Below are 16256 nucleotides of genomic sequence, written 5' to 3'. Positions count from 1 at the left end.
CATTATGCATTAATACTTGTACATTGGAATCCCATCACTAGTGATACCACCCCCCCTACATTTCTATCACTAGTGATAGAATATTGGTTGTGCACATGGCATGACTTGATTGGATAGTGGGAGTGATAGATTCTATCACTAGTGAACCACCCCTAGTCCCCTTATAGATGACATTTGTCATGCAATTTGGTATATTATGTTTTGTTAAAAATCTAAGTTTTAATAAGCACAAGCTCAATTTCCATCAAGATCTCTTGTGACTTGGATGAAGATAATTCATAGTGTTCAAGTTTTACAACTACTGTAATGATGTGCACTCCTATGCACTACTTATGGTCCAATGAAATTTGCCTAAAACTCTTTCGATCTTTATACTCGTAATCTTTGACCCGTTGTTTTATGTTAACCAGTCGATGATTCATAAGCTACGTACGTAACATACAGTTTACGTTAATCTCTTTTGAACACTCTATGCCCCACTCTTTGTTGTAAATGATTCTTTGTTTTTTTACACACTTAATTACTTACACTATAGTTCAGCTGGGTGATAGGCTGGTTGTCTCCTATGGAGGCGCCGGTTCGATCCCCGGCTGTGGCGGGTGAGACACTTGTGCGCTATGATGGTGAAAAACCCACCGAAGAGGGTTTGATCCTGAGCGTCACCCCGGTTTTTATCCGGCTGTTACTCCAGCGAGGCAACTCGTGTGGAGGCAGAACGGTTTCTGGGGAAAAGCCTTCGACCCAAGTCTGATAGCCCCAGCGTTGGCCCTGCTATCTGGACACAGATCTTGGCGAGGGTCCTCGACTAGAGGATGTGACAATGGTCACCATTAGAAGTTCACCTTTCAAAACAAATAGTTTCATCATTCCATGTCAGATCAAAAGTATGAATCTGATAACTCAAAAAACCCTTGAATAAACATTTATTTCCCAAACTACCCTTGAATGGAAGGAGCAGGTATAATACCCCATCTCTGCCTAACTTCCTCTAAATCTTCATGAAAATGTTTCTCATAATAAACACACATCAGGTCAGTTGCCTTCATACCTGCCCGAACTGCCCAACGGAAGTAATGTTTATAAAACAAAGATCTTTGTCTGTCACTAAACCTTGCAGTTCCTCCAACGACAGACATGAAGCACATTGGAAGCAACATTTGCTCGAATTCTATGACTTTTAATGCTGACTCACCAATCAAATTAGTTGGAAGACCAAAAAGGGTGTGCCAGAAATCATGCACTTCGCGTGCGCGCATTGCTACGTATGCGAGTTCTTCTGTTTCCATAAATCTTACTGGTGGTCTATTGTCTGGTGAGAAGTTTCTTGATCCCATGAACTTCGCGTATGCAGCACCAAATGTGTTTTCTGGTAGGTCCCATGCGTGGCCCACATTGTTGGAGATGACACGTGGGCGGTCCAGTAGTACTTCCTGGAATATCAAGATTTATTAGCACGTTATCCGTCCGCCATGGGTCAAAACAGGTAAACTTTTAGAATGAATCAAAACGGGTCAAAATTTATTAGAATCTGTATAAAAAAGTTGATAGAATTATCATACTCTGCCTTTAGGATTCCTTTTCATTCTTTCAAGTACTCTCTCAAAAGCCGGTTTCCCAGTTGTCTCCCCCAAAGCAGCGATCAAATCAGCTCTCCTTGGGTCCACTAATGCACCAACTGCTGACCCAAGAGCAACTGCCGCCTGTTGCCAACCCCTAAGTCGGACTCGGGCCCCTTCTACCATGATGGATGTACGCCTAAAAAACAAATACACTTGATATTAGAAAAAAAAAAAAAAAACAAGTAAAAACATTTGCTCACTACCATAACTTTTATGTCAAGTGCCTGTTAATAACACTTAACAAGGACCCAGTTTTCACACTTTCATGTAAAAATCAAATTTGCACAACCGATATCCCGATTTTTCCTCAATCAATTCTCAACGTTCAACCACACTGCAAAATGAAAAGAAAAGCACACAGATTTCTTTTAACAGGAACCACATTTGAAAAATAGCCTGAATTGTACTTAGTTTTGTTAGAAGTATACTCACCAAATTTTACTTCAATCAAATATATTTACTTCATTGTATATAATTTACATTATAAAATATAATAAAATAAAGCAATCTATGTATGAAAACATAAACAAGAATATCTTCATTGTATATAATTGACTTGTAGTGCACTGTCACAAAAAAAAAAAAAAAAAAACAAAAAAAACAAAAAAAAAGAAACTATATCTTAAATTTCCCTATGTTTAAGTAGTTTTAGCTACAACACATGACCACTATATTATAATTATTTAGCCCTAATAGACTGTATCATAAACTCTGCCTGTCTGCCATGAGAAACGAGATACCAAAATTTTGTATCAACAACAACAACCGCCATACCCAGTAAATCCCACAAATAGCAACGCTATTGTGTATCATACGTTGGTGAATATGATTTGAAATTCAATTGAGATCATAGTTGTTAATGGCGAATAGCGACAAGTGTCTAGGGACTCAGGGCGTTAAACATTTTGATTTTGGACTCAAATGGTTAAAACAAATAAAACACAAGCACTCAAAAACTAATTTACTCAAAATTAATATTAAAAAATTAAAAACTTAAAATATATATAAAATATAAAAAATGATATCAATCGAATTTTTTGTAGTGGATCGAAATAAAGACTCATCAATGCTTTGTCTTCTTTGTTACATCATTTACTATTTCGCTAAAGAAATCATACAAAGAACAATTTGAAACAACCATAGCAGATTGACCCATTACGAAGCAAATGTTACCGGTAAGCTGAACGAAATTCCAAGAGCTGACCCAGAAAAGGTCACATGCAAGCTGACCTGTATGCAAGCTGCCTAACCGAGTGCAGGCCAAGGCGCACCCATAAGCGGACTAACCGCATCCGCAACTCTATTAAAAACTCGTCGCGTGTTTCGCCGGTAGTTTAGAAACAATACTTAAAGATATCCATCTAGTTTAGAAACAATAATTCTTTTTAAAACTGAAGTCCTATTAAAAAAAAGTAATGAACAAAGCTTCCATCTAGTTTGATTAACGTTACCTACCCTATGCTTTTTGACAAACTTATATATAACCAAATCAATAACACAATAACCAATTCAAAAACACAAATTACCAAAATCTTAGGAGTTAGGTGATCATGATCAAGTTATGTTAAAAATCTTAATATGTTTACAACTTTATTCGTAAGTAACACAGCATTAGCAAAATACAACATTACATCGAATCTCAAAATCAAATTTCATTCACGAATATCAACACAATTCCACCAATTTCAATCAATTTTACAAACGAAAAATCAGTCAAAACTAACCTGAGCTCGTTTAATTTCAATGAGAGCCTCCTTCTGATCGCGAAACGCCTTCCCAAACTTGTTTTCGACTGAAGAAGAAGAAGAGGAAAAGAGCCGATTGCAAATCGTCTTCACCCGTTCTGTTTCTTACTGTGTTCCAGAGATCCACTTAACAGGGGGAGGGGAGGGGAGGGGAGGGAAAATGGGGTTTTTTTGCCTGATAATAGTCTTTCCAATTTGGAAAGACATAGAGGGGAGGGGAGGGATGGGGAGGGATTTTTAACTCGGGAACACACCCTTAGGGTTACCTCCTGACCCGTTCAACGTTATTAACTTACCCGACCCACTTATTTTATATTAATTAAAATCTGATATGCGCATTCTGGCCCCTTTAAGTTTAAATGTTAACCCAAAACAGCCCATGACTTTTCTTTTAAAGTCCAAATCAGCCTAAAATAGACCCCATGGACCAAAATTGTCAGGTCTACTTGAAACAGATAACAGTTACAGTTGCTTAGGTAACATATAGTATTAGAGGTGTAAAAAAAACCGGTTTTAGAACCGTAACCGAAAAAAAACGAAACCGTTTTTTAACCGGTATTAGGACCGAGCCGAACCGGTGTTTTGTGACCGGTTACTATTTTTGATCATTGCAACCGGTTTTTAAAAACCTTTATTTTTTTTATTTTGCAAAAACCGATCCAAACCGGTTAGACCGGTTACTGTTTTGGGTTTGAAAAACTGGTTATAAAAAAAAACCGATTTTTGTTTTGGATAAAGATGCCGATTCGGTTAAAAACCGGACCAGTTTAAAAAACGATTTGTACACCTCTAGATAGCGTGCGTTGTCTGATAAGTGATGTCAAGGCCCCTGACCCGTTTTGCCCGGTTCAGAAGCTGCGGAACAGAACCCGTGGTATTGGTATTTAATTTGACAGCGAAAATTTTAACAGGATCGTTAAATCGAAAACACCTAGTTATTTTATTATAAATTTCGGGACAAACCCCGTATTTTATAATAAAGGAGTTTCACTGAGAAATCCCCTGATTACAGAAAACATGTTTGTTTATTTATTTACTGAGCCACTTCATTTAAGGTGGAGTGCTATGCGGCACTTTTCCTTGTTCACAGTAAATCACCTGAAACATGTTTTAAAAAGGTTTTATCAGCGAAAAATACTTGCGAGTGCATTCCATTTTATACAAAAGACACATTGTCATAATATACAGTATTAAGAGCGATTACAATGTTTTTATCAACCAATTACCCCAAATCGGTATTTGTCACTCGACCGGATCTGTGACTATGGTCATATCACACATTGGCTAACCCGTTGTCCAATGGTGAAGCTTATCAAGTAGTGTATACAAAACCCCACATACCGGCAGTAATTGAAGATTACAAAGACTTAATCACTGTAGTTACAACTTTGAATACAAGTAGGGTTTTGAAAACAATTTGGTAAAAAGAGAATGACTCACTTTGCAAATTTAAACGCTCAGAGCCTGCCTACTGATTAAGCTGGTAAACCTAGTGAATATAAATTGCCAACGAAACTAGGTTAGTAACTTAATTCAACATTTACGATAATTCACAAGATTAAAACCCTCACGATGAATGACAAAGTATAGCCCAATGTAGGCAGCACTTAAACATCCATCGGATCGGTTTTAATCGATCAGACATTGTATCGTAGCAGTGATCGAGTTATTACCCTGTTAATCTGTTATCATAGCAGAGGTTCGGGATTATGATTGTTTTTGAAAGAAACATAGTATAACTCAACGTACGTAGTGAAATTTTACGTCGAAATATGCAAACTGTTCAAGTGCCAACCCCTGGAATTTATAGCCAAATTTGGACGCTCCCGCGTGTCGCGACAACTTCCCGCTTTCTTCCGCGTGTCGCCTGAGACGACCACCTAACCTAGGGTAGCCTTGTGTCGAGTATAGCCTGAAAATGTGTCAAGTTCGACTGATACGTGTCTAGATCTTCTGTCGCGAGTCGCGGAACAATTAGGGGATCCCCCCTCTTGAGTTTAGGGGGCCCTGTTGCTAGTGTCGTCTGTTTTTCTGTTTCGAGTCGCACCGTACCCTTGGGGTTTTTAATTAGGGTTTCTTAGTGCACCTTTTTGAAATAGGAAATAGAAAATTTTGCGAGGGTGTAACACCCCGAAAACGGGTTTGGTAATCAAACCACGTTAATACTAAGCGACGGGTAAAGTACCGTAAATGGTAAAACTAACCCGGTTAATATTAGGATTTTAAGTTAATAAACCTAATATTAAATAAAAGTTGTATTAAGGCTTTGGTTGAAATAAAGTTTATAGGAGGCCCGAGTCAACGAGACTTAAAATAAACTTAGTCATAAATTCCCCAGACCCACTAAGTTAACTAGGAATGTTTAACTTATTTAATAAATGGGAACATTGCTATTAAAATAAATAGGTTGTGGCCTATTTAATAACGAACCAAACACAAGGGGTTAAAGTGGAATAACTTAAAGGTTATCTTTTATAAAAGAAACAAAACACAACACACACACACACACACACAAGTGTGTGTGCGTGAACGAGCAGGGGAAGCTCCCCTTGGAGCCAAAACCCTAGCCTTCAACCTAATCATCAAATTGAAGGGCCAAACGAAGCCCAAATTCACAACCAAACGTGAATTAACGATCACCCGAACAAGAGGATCATAAGGTATGTAAAATATTGATGATTTGTGAAGTTGTGAAATTTAGATAATCATCATAATCGCGAATTATGAATGGATTATAGAAGCCATGGCTAAATTAGTGATGAATACTTGCTTAGGAACTAAAACCTAGGTGAAAATTGTACATAACATACTATGAATTGAATCTTTAGATGATTCACCACATTAGGATAAGTGGGTTTTGATCATATGATGAAATTGATGATGTAACTATGGTTAGAATCATCACATATGATCATAATCAAGAAATACTTGAACAAATAGTGTGTTCGAGTACATGATCATACTTGATATGAAACGGGGTTGTATGATAAAATGAAAATGATGATATATTCTTGATTTGAATGATGTTTGATATCATCATGTGTTGAAAAGGATTAAACCGGTAACGTAAGAATGACGTTTATCGGATAATTGACCAAGTATATGATCGAATGACATTTCGACATAAGAAGTGTAGGATGGAATAAGTCGTAAATGATTATGACTAATTTAATCATCCTACAATTTCAATGATAGTTTGACGCTTGGCAAGCTAGGGGAAAGCTTGGGAAGGAAGCGGGTCAAACGAATCAAAGAAGAAGGAAAAGCATAATTCGGATGCAAGGTAAGTATAGCTTACACTAGTCATATATTTTAGAATATTCTTTTGTCGTATTAATTACGAATAAGATAATTACCTAATTGAGATATGATGTTCCGGTGTGTAGTCATACGGAACATGATAATCAAATATGATAAGAAACCATGTTGACGGTTAAAAATGAGTTAAATCGGTAATTCGATCATATTATGACCAATGGAAAGTGTACTTTTAATGGTTACCATATATGGTAAATCATAACAACCAATAAGGGTAAAACGGTAAATTGGTCACACGTTGACCATAACCGTTAGTTTTAAAAGACACTTATGACATAAGCCATAATAGGCCAAAAAGTGTTAAGAAATGAATAATAAGATGACCACACGGTGTAAACTGGAACGACTCGTATAGACGAGATGGTAATAAACGTCATATCGCCAATATAATCGGTCACTTAGACCAAACGGGTCAAAAGGTGAAGATACCACCTTTTGATAATATCGACTAATGAATATTGTCGAGTTTATGTGCACAAGAGTGAATAGTAATGGATAAATTGCATCGTTATCAAATAGCGATTATTAAAGCAAGGTATTAAGAACGAGTTAAAATATTGATCCGAGCTAGGTATGAGTAATAAGGTAACTACCCATTTAGAACGTAAGGTTCAATGGGAGTTAAATGAAGTCTAAAATAGACATTCGGTTACTTTAATAGGTAAACCGAATGTTTCAAATAATGGACATTTCGTTTGGAAAGCGTAATGACTTTTCAAACAAAAACATAGCTAAAAAGAGGGCTTGTGGGTCAAACATGCTTTCAAAAGCCATTTGTCGTAAATGAAAGGCTAAAATGGACTAAAATGCCCTTGTAAGCTAATTTGAATCAAAAGACCTTTAAAGGTAGTTGGGAAACAAGTTTTATAATTAAATAAATACTTAGAATAAGCATAAGAAAAGAAAGATGTAAATCTTTGGTCAAATGACTCTGTATGAGTCTTTGTCGTAAAATATCAATCCGAAGAGTAAAACTCGGATTATATAGATCACTACATTTAATCCACCACAAATATAGTTGTGGTGGAAAATTATATGATAAGAAATGTGGTAATGCAATGCTAGAAGCAATTGAAAGCGATTTTAAGCTTGAAAGTGCTTAAATATCCTTAACGGGTCAAAATAAGCATATAAGCGAAACGGGTCTAAAATATGTAAGAAACCTATGATTGGAACCTAATATGTTAGACAATATTGAATTAAAGAGGTTCATGTGAAATAGAGGGTCAAACAAACTTGTTTGTTTGATAAATAAATGAACGGGTCAAAAATTTGTAAATTATATTTAAGCCGAAAGCTTAAAAGTTTATAATTTTGTTAATCCGGATGTCGGATGTTAACTCCATATGATGGAGAATCAAATTACGATCACATAGGAAAAAGAATCATGTAAAACGGATCAAAAACGAGCAAGTTATGTTCGTTTCCGAGAAATTTGGTTTTGCTGAAAATATGCAGCACCAGCATTCTGTCGAATTGAAGCCGTGGCGTCGCGCCACGACAAATGCAAAAATGATGATTTTTTTGTTTATTTGGTTTATTTTGATTATTTGACCCAATTACCTTGTTGTACTTATTATTTAACTATCAAAACTTCTAAGTTGGTTTTGATCATAGGTGAATGTCGAGAGTCCCGGATGAAGATCAAGCGTCGAGCAAGAACCGAACACACGTTAAATGAAGCTTCCGCGTCAAATCTGGATTTGTTTTGTTATAGGTGAATTATGTAAACACTTACAAATATGATTTTGAAATGCTGTAAACATATGAGAATGTAAGTATGACAAGTTTTTGTAAAGTCACATTTTAGCATTAAAATGTGTAATTAATTATTAAAATCTTGATTCATTAAGACGGGCGTTACAGAGGGTTGTTACAACTGATTACATAAATGGATTTAAGGTGCAACAATATACTTCCTTAACATGAAAATATCACTCCTAAATGCAGAGCAAACAACTATAACTAGTTCTATACTCGCTCGGTGGACGGGTTATCTAAAGTCATCATGGCAATAAAAAAAATTAATTGATTTGTAAGGCAAAAATATTTATTTAATAAAGAGCCAAACCATGTAGAATGTTTCACTTAAGACTGAAGGGAGTGGGGCGTCCACCCCTACCCAAGAAGCCCCAAGTCGCCCCTCACACCGCGCCACATAGGCGTTCCTTGGGCGTCCACCTCCAAGGCGTCTCCCACAAGTCGCCCAAACCTCCACTTTTCCTTTTTCATCAACCAATTAAAAACCTCACTTTTTCAAAACCTCACTTTATCAAACCTCACTTTTTCAAACAACCAATCACAACTCTTTATTGGGCATCTTGAGTTGCCATGAACACCACCCCCATTTTTTACCCAACTACCTCTATGATGATGTGGCGCCACGTGTCGCAAGACGCCCCCTCTAAGGACGCCCCACTCTCTTTAGTCTAAGAATTCATATTAACATGTAATTTATGACAAAGAACCCTGACAAAGCAATGTTGAAGGCAAGTTTTCGATTTTAGATCGCCAGAGATAAAGCATCACACGGTCATAACATCATGATAATCAGGCCAAATTGCTAGTCTAGTTGAAAGACCTTAATACTCCATCATAATTCCTCTAGTATGTTTTGTATTTCTCAATATCAATACCTAACCATAGTTCATAACTCCATCATTATAAGTTATTGTGGATGGTCTAATGTAGTTTAGTAGTAAATTATAAGAGTGGTATCTTCTAAATACACGGCCTTGGCATAACGTATTTTTTTTTATTTAAATAAATGCAAACCACCAATATGTTATTATTGTTGTGTAAAGATTAGATACAAATGTGTCTTAACATACAATATACCCTTTAACGTAAGAAGCTAAGGAGAAATTTTGTTAAAATTACATAATTACTCTACTAGTGAAATCATGATTTTATTGGATTCCGAGACCAAAATACATGCTTAATAAGTAGGGAAAAATTTTCAAAAAAATAAAAATTTCCCCCTTCACTTCTTACGTTAAGGTTACTTTATATGTTAAGACTCATTTGTATAATAACTTAATCCTTAGGTGACCCGGGGCGGTAACGTGATGACCACCGGTCACGCGTGATAATCAAACGGCACACCGCCGCCGGTGAACATATAACGCGTTATATGTCTAACGCGTTAACCACACAACGCGTTGAAATTTTAAAAAATCGACCGTTGGGCACATGACCGTTGATGAACGGTAAGTTCAATAAAAAAAAATAATAATAATCCATTTTATATATATATATATCCACATTTTAACCATTTTTTCACACACCAAACTATATCTTTTAAACCATTTTAAACCCATTTCACACAATTTTTTATATCTTTCTCAAATGGAATTCCCTACCGATTCGACGTTTCCGATGTCTAGCGATACCGATACCGAGTCGTCTTCCGACAACGACACGCTAAACTATTTTGTGTCGGTGTATAACGAGCTTGATGCCGAGTCGTCCCGCCCAAAGAAGAAGATGGTCGGCCGTGATCGTATAAGTGCCAACGAAGTTTTGATGAACGATTATTTTGTGGAAAACCCGCTATACAATGCCAAAACGTTTAGAGATCGTTTTCGTTTACCCAAAGAATTATTTTTAAAGATTGTTGGAGACATCGAGGCAAGCGAGGGATGGTTTCAAGAAGGTTACGATGCGAGGAGCAAACCAAGTTTCACGCCGATTCAAAAATGCACGTCCGCCATTCGCCAACTAGCGACAGGTAACCCACCCGATCAATATGATGAATACCTAGCTATGTCTGAAAGAACTTCACGTGAGTGTTTGCAATTTTTTTGCAATGCGGTCATTACGTTGTATTCTAATGAGTTTTTACGTAAACCGACGAGCCACGACATCTCACGTATTTACGCCGCACACGAGGCTAGATGGCATTTTCCCGGGATGCTCGGTAGCATCGATTGTACACATATCGAGTGGAAAAATTGTCCAAGAGAGTTGCGAGGGGCGTATGTGAGGGGAGACATCAAAAGACCAACCATCATACTAGAAGCGGTGGCGTCGAATGATTTATGGATTTGGCATTCGTATTTTGGTGTCCCAGGTTCAAACAACGACATCAATGTGTTGCACACGTCGCCGTTGTTCCAAAGCGTAACGGATGGTACCGCACCTTCCTCTCCTTTCTATGTTAACGGTCGTCATTACAGACGAGGCTTTTATCTTGTGGATGGTATCTACCCGTCTTGGTCTGTTTTTGTGAAAGCTCCCTCATTTCCCGTCGAGGCTAAAGAAAAGGCGTTCAAAAAATTGCAAGAATCGGCAAGAAAAGATGTTGAGAGGGCATTTGGTGTTTTAAAGGGTAGATGGGGTATACTACACCGACCGGTTCGTTCGATGACCAAGAAAGCAATACATAGCATAGTGTATGCGTGTATCATATTGCACAATATGTTGATCAAACACGACGGACGTGCAATATCCCCGGATTGGGTACCGGATCCTCCTACACAAGTTCAAGTTCCACAAGATATCAATTTACAATTGCGTAACGAAGAAACTCACTTTCGGTTGAGATACGATTTAATCGAACTAGTAGGTTCTCTAGGTTTGGAGTTTCCGGATTCGGACGTGGAGTAGTTTTTTTTTTTTAAATTGTATGTTTCTAGTATGTTAAATTCGAGTAGTAGGTTTTTTTTTTTTTTTTTTTTTTTTTTTTTTTTTTTTTACAAATTATATGTTTCTAGTATGTGAAACTGAAGTAGTATGTTTTAAAATTAATGAAATTTTTAATTTTAGTGTTTTATTGTTAATTTCTAATTTAAAATAAAAAATTAAAAAAATTGGGAGGGAGTGATAGAATTCCATCACTAGTGATTCCACCCCTCCTACATTTCTATAACTAGTGATGGAAATTGGATTGATGACATGGCATTACTTGATTGGATAGTGGGAGTGATGGAATTCCATCACTAGTGAACCACCCTTTAGTCCCCTTATTAACAGACTTTCAAACTTAAAACAAATTTAGTATAAGTTGATATCGTGATTCACTTTAATTCTTATATATTGAAAATATAAAACCAAAATGATTAAAACATTTTAAATTGATCAATATACTTTGTGAATAATCAGTTTGATCTACCATATAAAACAATTTATTATTAAAGGTTTTATAAGTTTTTTTTAATTATAAAAATTTTTAAGTCTTCTTTATATGCTATTTTAGGAGACTAGATAGCCGTCACTTTTGAGGTGTATGTGGAGTGAAGTTGCAGAGAAAGAGGGAGGAAACCCCATTTTCGGCTTAAGATGCAAAGTATACCACACACTAATAATACACCATATACAGGTGGCAAACATACGTAGTTGGTTACGGATCACGTAAACCCACTGAAATTAAAATTTTTGATAGACACTGGAGCGAACCCATTAATATATTGTGAGGTGAACCCATAAATACCAAACAATCAGCCGATGAAGTGGGGACTAGCAATTAATCAGGGATAAATCATCGATTAATTAGCGCCTAGTTAGAATTTTTACGACCATTTACATATGTGACACAGTGAAAAAGGCATTTGTTTTCCATAGAGACCTGGTTCGGGTCTTGTGCCTGTCACTTATTAATTCCAAGTAGTTTTGAGTCATTAAACCCGATATTCTTTTAGCTTGAGCCAGAATCCAGATTTGAATTTCACCAAGAGGTACTTGACTTCTAATTGATCAGATTTACTATTACTTTATTAATTTATAGAAATAGTAAATCTGATGTATTCTTTTCCTGTTTGATTGTAGTATGGAATCACGATTCTCTGTTATACCTTGTTTAATCATCTTTTTTTTCTCCTTCCAACTTTTACAATTTCCATTCAATTTCCGTTCCTGTTTCTGATTCTTTTCTTCCAACTTTTACAATTTCCATTCAATCTCCGATCTCCATTGACGAGGTGTGACCCGCATCGGTCACCCGACCCGGTTACAACCTTTTATATTAATGTGAATACAAACATTTATTCTAGAACCTTCCATATCTACATGGAAGGTGCACAACTAAATCTCCCACTTTTTGGGAAGATCGTGTAAATTTCCAGTTTATCGGAACGTATCCTGGAATAAGGGAAACCCTAATGGAAAACCTATAAATAGAGACGAATGCATAAGGTATGATCATCTAATTCCCATATATCTTCCTCTCCAATACTTCTCTCAAGAACCAATACTTATTCTCACGCCGGAGGGTGGTTACAGGAATAACCCCATTCCTGTAACGAGTCCTAACGGTGTTTCTGTTTTGCAGCCACTCGTTCAAGTCACTAATCATCGAAGTCATTGGTGCTGTTAAGGTTAGTGTTTCTTCATTGGCGCCATCCGTGGGACCATATTAGCGACAAAGAACTTCATGGCAAGTGATCAGAACATGGCTGGTCAAACGTTGACAAATAATAACTTGGCGCTGGGGGCGGGAAGCGGAACCACTCCACTATCGTCCCCGGCCGTCACCAGGTCGTTAGATCCAGAGTTCGAGGCGGAAGGGCCGCCACCGGGTTTTGATAATATCACCACCGTCTCTTCCCAGGCCGTGGTTACAAACCCTTTCCTCTATATGCCCTCACAAACACCACCTGGGAAGACGGAGGGGACAGGCGGTAGCGCCTTTGCCCCAGGGACTGCTGTTTTTTCACAGACTTCACGCCTTTACTCCACTCCCGTCATCACCTCGGCGAGTCCCAGTATCTTAGTATCTGAAACAATACTCCCCAATACTACCAACCGTTGGTTTCTAATCCAATGCCACCGTTGTATTCAGCCGCGCTTACGGCGGCGTTATCTACCCCACCTCATCAGCCGGTCATCATGCCAACCGGGGTAATGAATGCCCCTGTTACACCAGGAAATCAAATGTATTTCCCGGGGTATTGCTACGCGCCCCCTTTTGGGTATTTACCCTCATACGGGGGAACAGCTTATCCGCTTCAGGGAACAGCGCAAGGAAGCTCTCAATCGCCATACGCGGCCTACATGCCGCCGTGGTGGAACTTTCCGACGCCACAACCAATGTATACCCAAGCGCCAACTGAACCTGTGCACAACAGAGAAAATGCGGTCAGACCCCGGATGACTCCTTTGGAAAACTCCGGTCTGGGAACAGGTCCCGCCCCGGGTGTGAACATCCCACCTACACAGCCGGTGAATGTAGAAGAGGACGAATTAACCAAGCCGTACAAGCCAGTAGATGCAACATTCCGATCCAAATTCACGCGTAGGATCGCTGAAGCCCCTATCAAAGAAAAACCGAACATGCCCCAAACAGTCGGCAAGTACGATGGCCTCACTGACCCGGACGATCATCTTAATTTATTTAAGAGCGCGGGTGAAGTGGCCTGCTGGCCCATGCCCCTATGGTGTAAGATGTTCGTACAAACTTTAGTGGGAGCGGCGCGAGTATGGTGGGACAGCTTACCCACGGGTGAGATAGATAGTTTTGAAGATTTGGAGTCAAAGTTCATCCTGCAGTTCAGTCAGCAGCGCCGACACACGAAAGATAGGAACGAACTCCTTCATATCCGTCGTCGAGACAATGAGACGGTAGAAAACTTCATCATCAGATTCAACAAAGAAAGCCTGGCGATACCAGGCGTCACCAATGATTTGGCATGTGGAGCTTTCCTCCAAGGGGTTAACGATGATGAATTACTGAGAACATTGCACGGAAGGGACGGGGTACCCCCGACCATAGACGAGATACTGCGGATAGCCAAAGTATACGTTATACAGGAAAAAGCGGTAGCGGCCAGCCACGCGGCTAACAGAAAGAAAGAAGCCCTAAAAAACCAGGAGGAAAAAGATCACCGGGGGTCCAAGAGCAAGCACAGGGGAGACCGATATCAGCGAAACGACAAAGACTCGCGGTATGACAGACACCGGAGCTCCTATTCAAGGAATGAGACGTCAAAACCTCGGTCTGAATATCCCAATTTAAGCAAGACCCCGGCAGAGATTCTTGCCTCAGAAAACCTCAGGCTCAATCCACCAAAACCACTGAAAGACAACCCGAACAAAGATACGAGCAAATACTGCGAGTATCACAAGGGGAGCGGACACGACACTAACGATTGTTTCCAGCTTAAGAAAAAGATCGAATACTTCGTAAAGTCAGGAAAATTGGCACACCTAGTGCGAGATATCAAACAAGGCCCGCCCGTGGTCAAGGAGGAGAACGATAAGGCGGCAGGAAAAAGGCCGCGCGAGTTGAACATGGTTCATGCCGATATAAGAAGAGGGGCGAAGCGGAGTTTCTCCACGCTCGAACCCTGGATGTTGGCAACAATGACTATAGAACCACGAATGGAAGATTTGCATCTTACCACGGACGCCCTGATCATTTCCGCGGCGGTAGGGGACTACCGTATGAGGCGAATCCTAGTCGACACTGGAAGCTCAGAAGATATCATCTACGAACATTGCTTTGATAGAATGCAACCAGAAGATAAAAAGCTGCTCGAATCAGTACATGCCCCTATTAAAGGTTTCACAGGAGAGAAGGTGGATCCTATTGGTCAAATCACCTTCCCGGTAACTTTCGGGCAAGCACCCAAAGAAAGAACAATACTACTAACTTTCCTCGTGGTCCGCGCCGAGTCCTACCACAATGTGATTATCGGAAGGTTCACCCTGGGAAAGTTAGACGCCATAGTCTCCACGGCGAGAGGTTTTATGAAGTTTCCAACACCACAAGGTATCGCTACCGTATTTCGTGATAGAATTGGAGAAATATTGGATACCAAACGATGTCACCAAGGGCCCGCGGGGGCCACGGGACCGGAAAGGTGGGTATTAAGCACACGCCACCCGGACCAAATGGTCACCATCGGCGACACTCTGTCCCCAGAAGTAAAGAGCGATTTGAAGCAATTGTTAAAAAGAAACGCAGACATCTTCGCTTTCGAGCACGCCGATATGACGGGAGTCCCCCGCGATAAAGCGGAACATAAACTCGCCACGCTCCCAGGCATTAAGCCAGTCGCCCAGGGTAAACGCAGCATGGCCCCGGATCGCCGGGCAGCGGTCGTTAAGGAAGTGCGCAAGTTAGTGGAAGCTGGAATCCTCAGGGAAACACAGTACCATACTTGGGTGTCTAACCCGGTCATGGTTAAGAAACCAGATGGCACATGGCGGATGTGCATCGACTTCAAAGATCTGAACAAGGCGTGTCCAAAAGACGCGTACCCGTTGCCCGAGATTGATTTAAAGGTCGACTCCCTGGTGCCATATCGATACAAGTGTTTTTTAGATGCGTATAAAGGATACCACCAGATCAAAATGTCCAAAGAAGATGAAGAGAAAACAGCCTTCCACACCGATGTTGGCATCTTTTGTTACACCAAAATGCCTTTTGGGCTACGGAATGCAGGAGCTACCTACCAGAGGCTCATGGACAAGGTGTTCGAAATTTGGAAGTCTATGTAGACGACCTTGTAATCAAGAGCAGCGAAGAAAAACAAATGTTGGCAGATATAGAGGAAACTTTCCAGCGGCTCAGAGAGTACAACATAAAGTTAAACCCAAAGAAGTGTTCGAAGAGGGGAAGTTCCTGGGGGTAGTA

The 16256-nt window shown here is 39.4% G+C and overlaps 1 protein-coding gene across 3 annotated transcripts; it reads right to left on the bottom strand.

Moving 5' to 3' along the window:
* Positions 1-871: 871 nt before the first annotated feature.
* LOC110871895 (ubiquinone biosynthesis protein COQ4 homolog, mitochondrial) lies at positions 872-3523 on the bottom strand. Of its 3 annotated transcripts, XM_022120652.2 has the most exons (4): positions 3344-3523; positions 1560-1755; positions 1193-1430; positions 872-1057 (listed from the first exon to the last, which is right to left on the bottom strand). In XM_022120652.2, the coding sequence occupies exons 2-4, from the start codon at positions 1740-1742 to the stop codon at positions 936-938; spliced, it is 543 nt and encodes a 180-aa protein (XP_021976344.1). In that variant the 5' UTR covers positions 1743-1755; positions 3344-3523; the 3' UTR covers positions 872-935. The 3 variants fall into 3 exon arrangements, with proteins under 3 accessions (XP_021976344.1, XP_021976343.1, XP_035832290.1); XM_022120651.2 differs by having other exon boundaries at positions 872-1430; positions 3344-3522; XM_035976397.1 differs by lacking the exon at positions 3344-3523 and adding an exon at positions 2793-2972 and having other exon boundaries at positions 872-1430.
* Positions 3524-16256: the final 12733 nt, after the last annotated feature.

The sequence above is a fragment of the Helianthus annuus genome, chromosome 8, assembly GCF_002127325.2.
Source record: "Helianthus annuus cultivar XRQ/B chromosome 8, HanXRQr2.0-SUNRISE, whole genome shotgun sequence".
Lineage (NCBI taxonomy): Eukaryota > Viridiplantae > Streptophyta > Magnoliopsida > Asterales > Asteraceae > Helianthus > Helianthus annuus.
The sequence above is the reverse complement of the archived record's forward strand: the minus strand, read 5'-3'. Positions and strand labels throughout refer to the sequence as shown.

Excerpts from the sequence above, each read along its gene's own strand:
- LOC110871895 (XM_022120651.2), bottom strand. The coding sequence starts at position 1,742 with ATGGTAGAAGGGGCCCGAGTCCGACTTAGGGGTTGGCAACAGGCGGCA. Across the intron at positions 1,431-1,559 it reads AAAGGAATCCTAAAGGCAGA|GAAGTACTACTGGACCGCCC; the intron begins GTATGATAATTC and ends TTGATATTCCAG.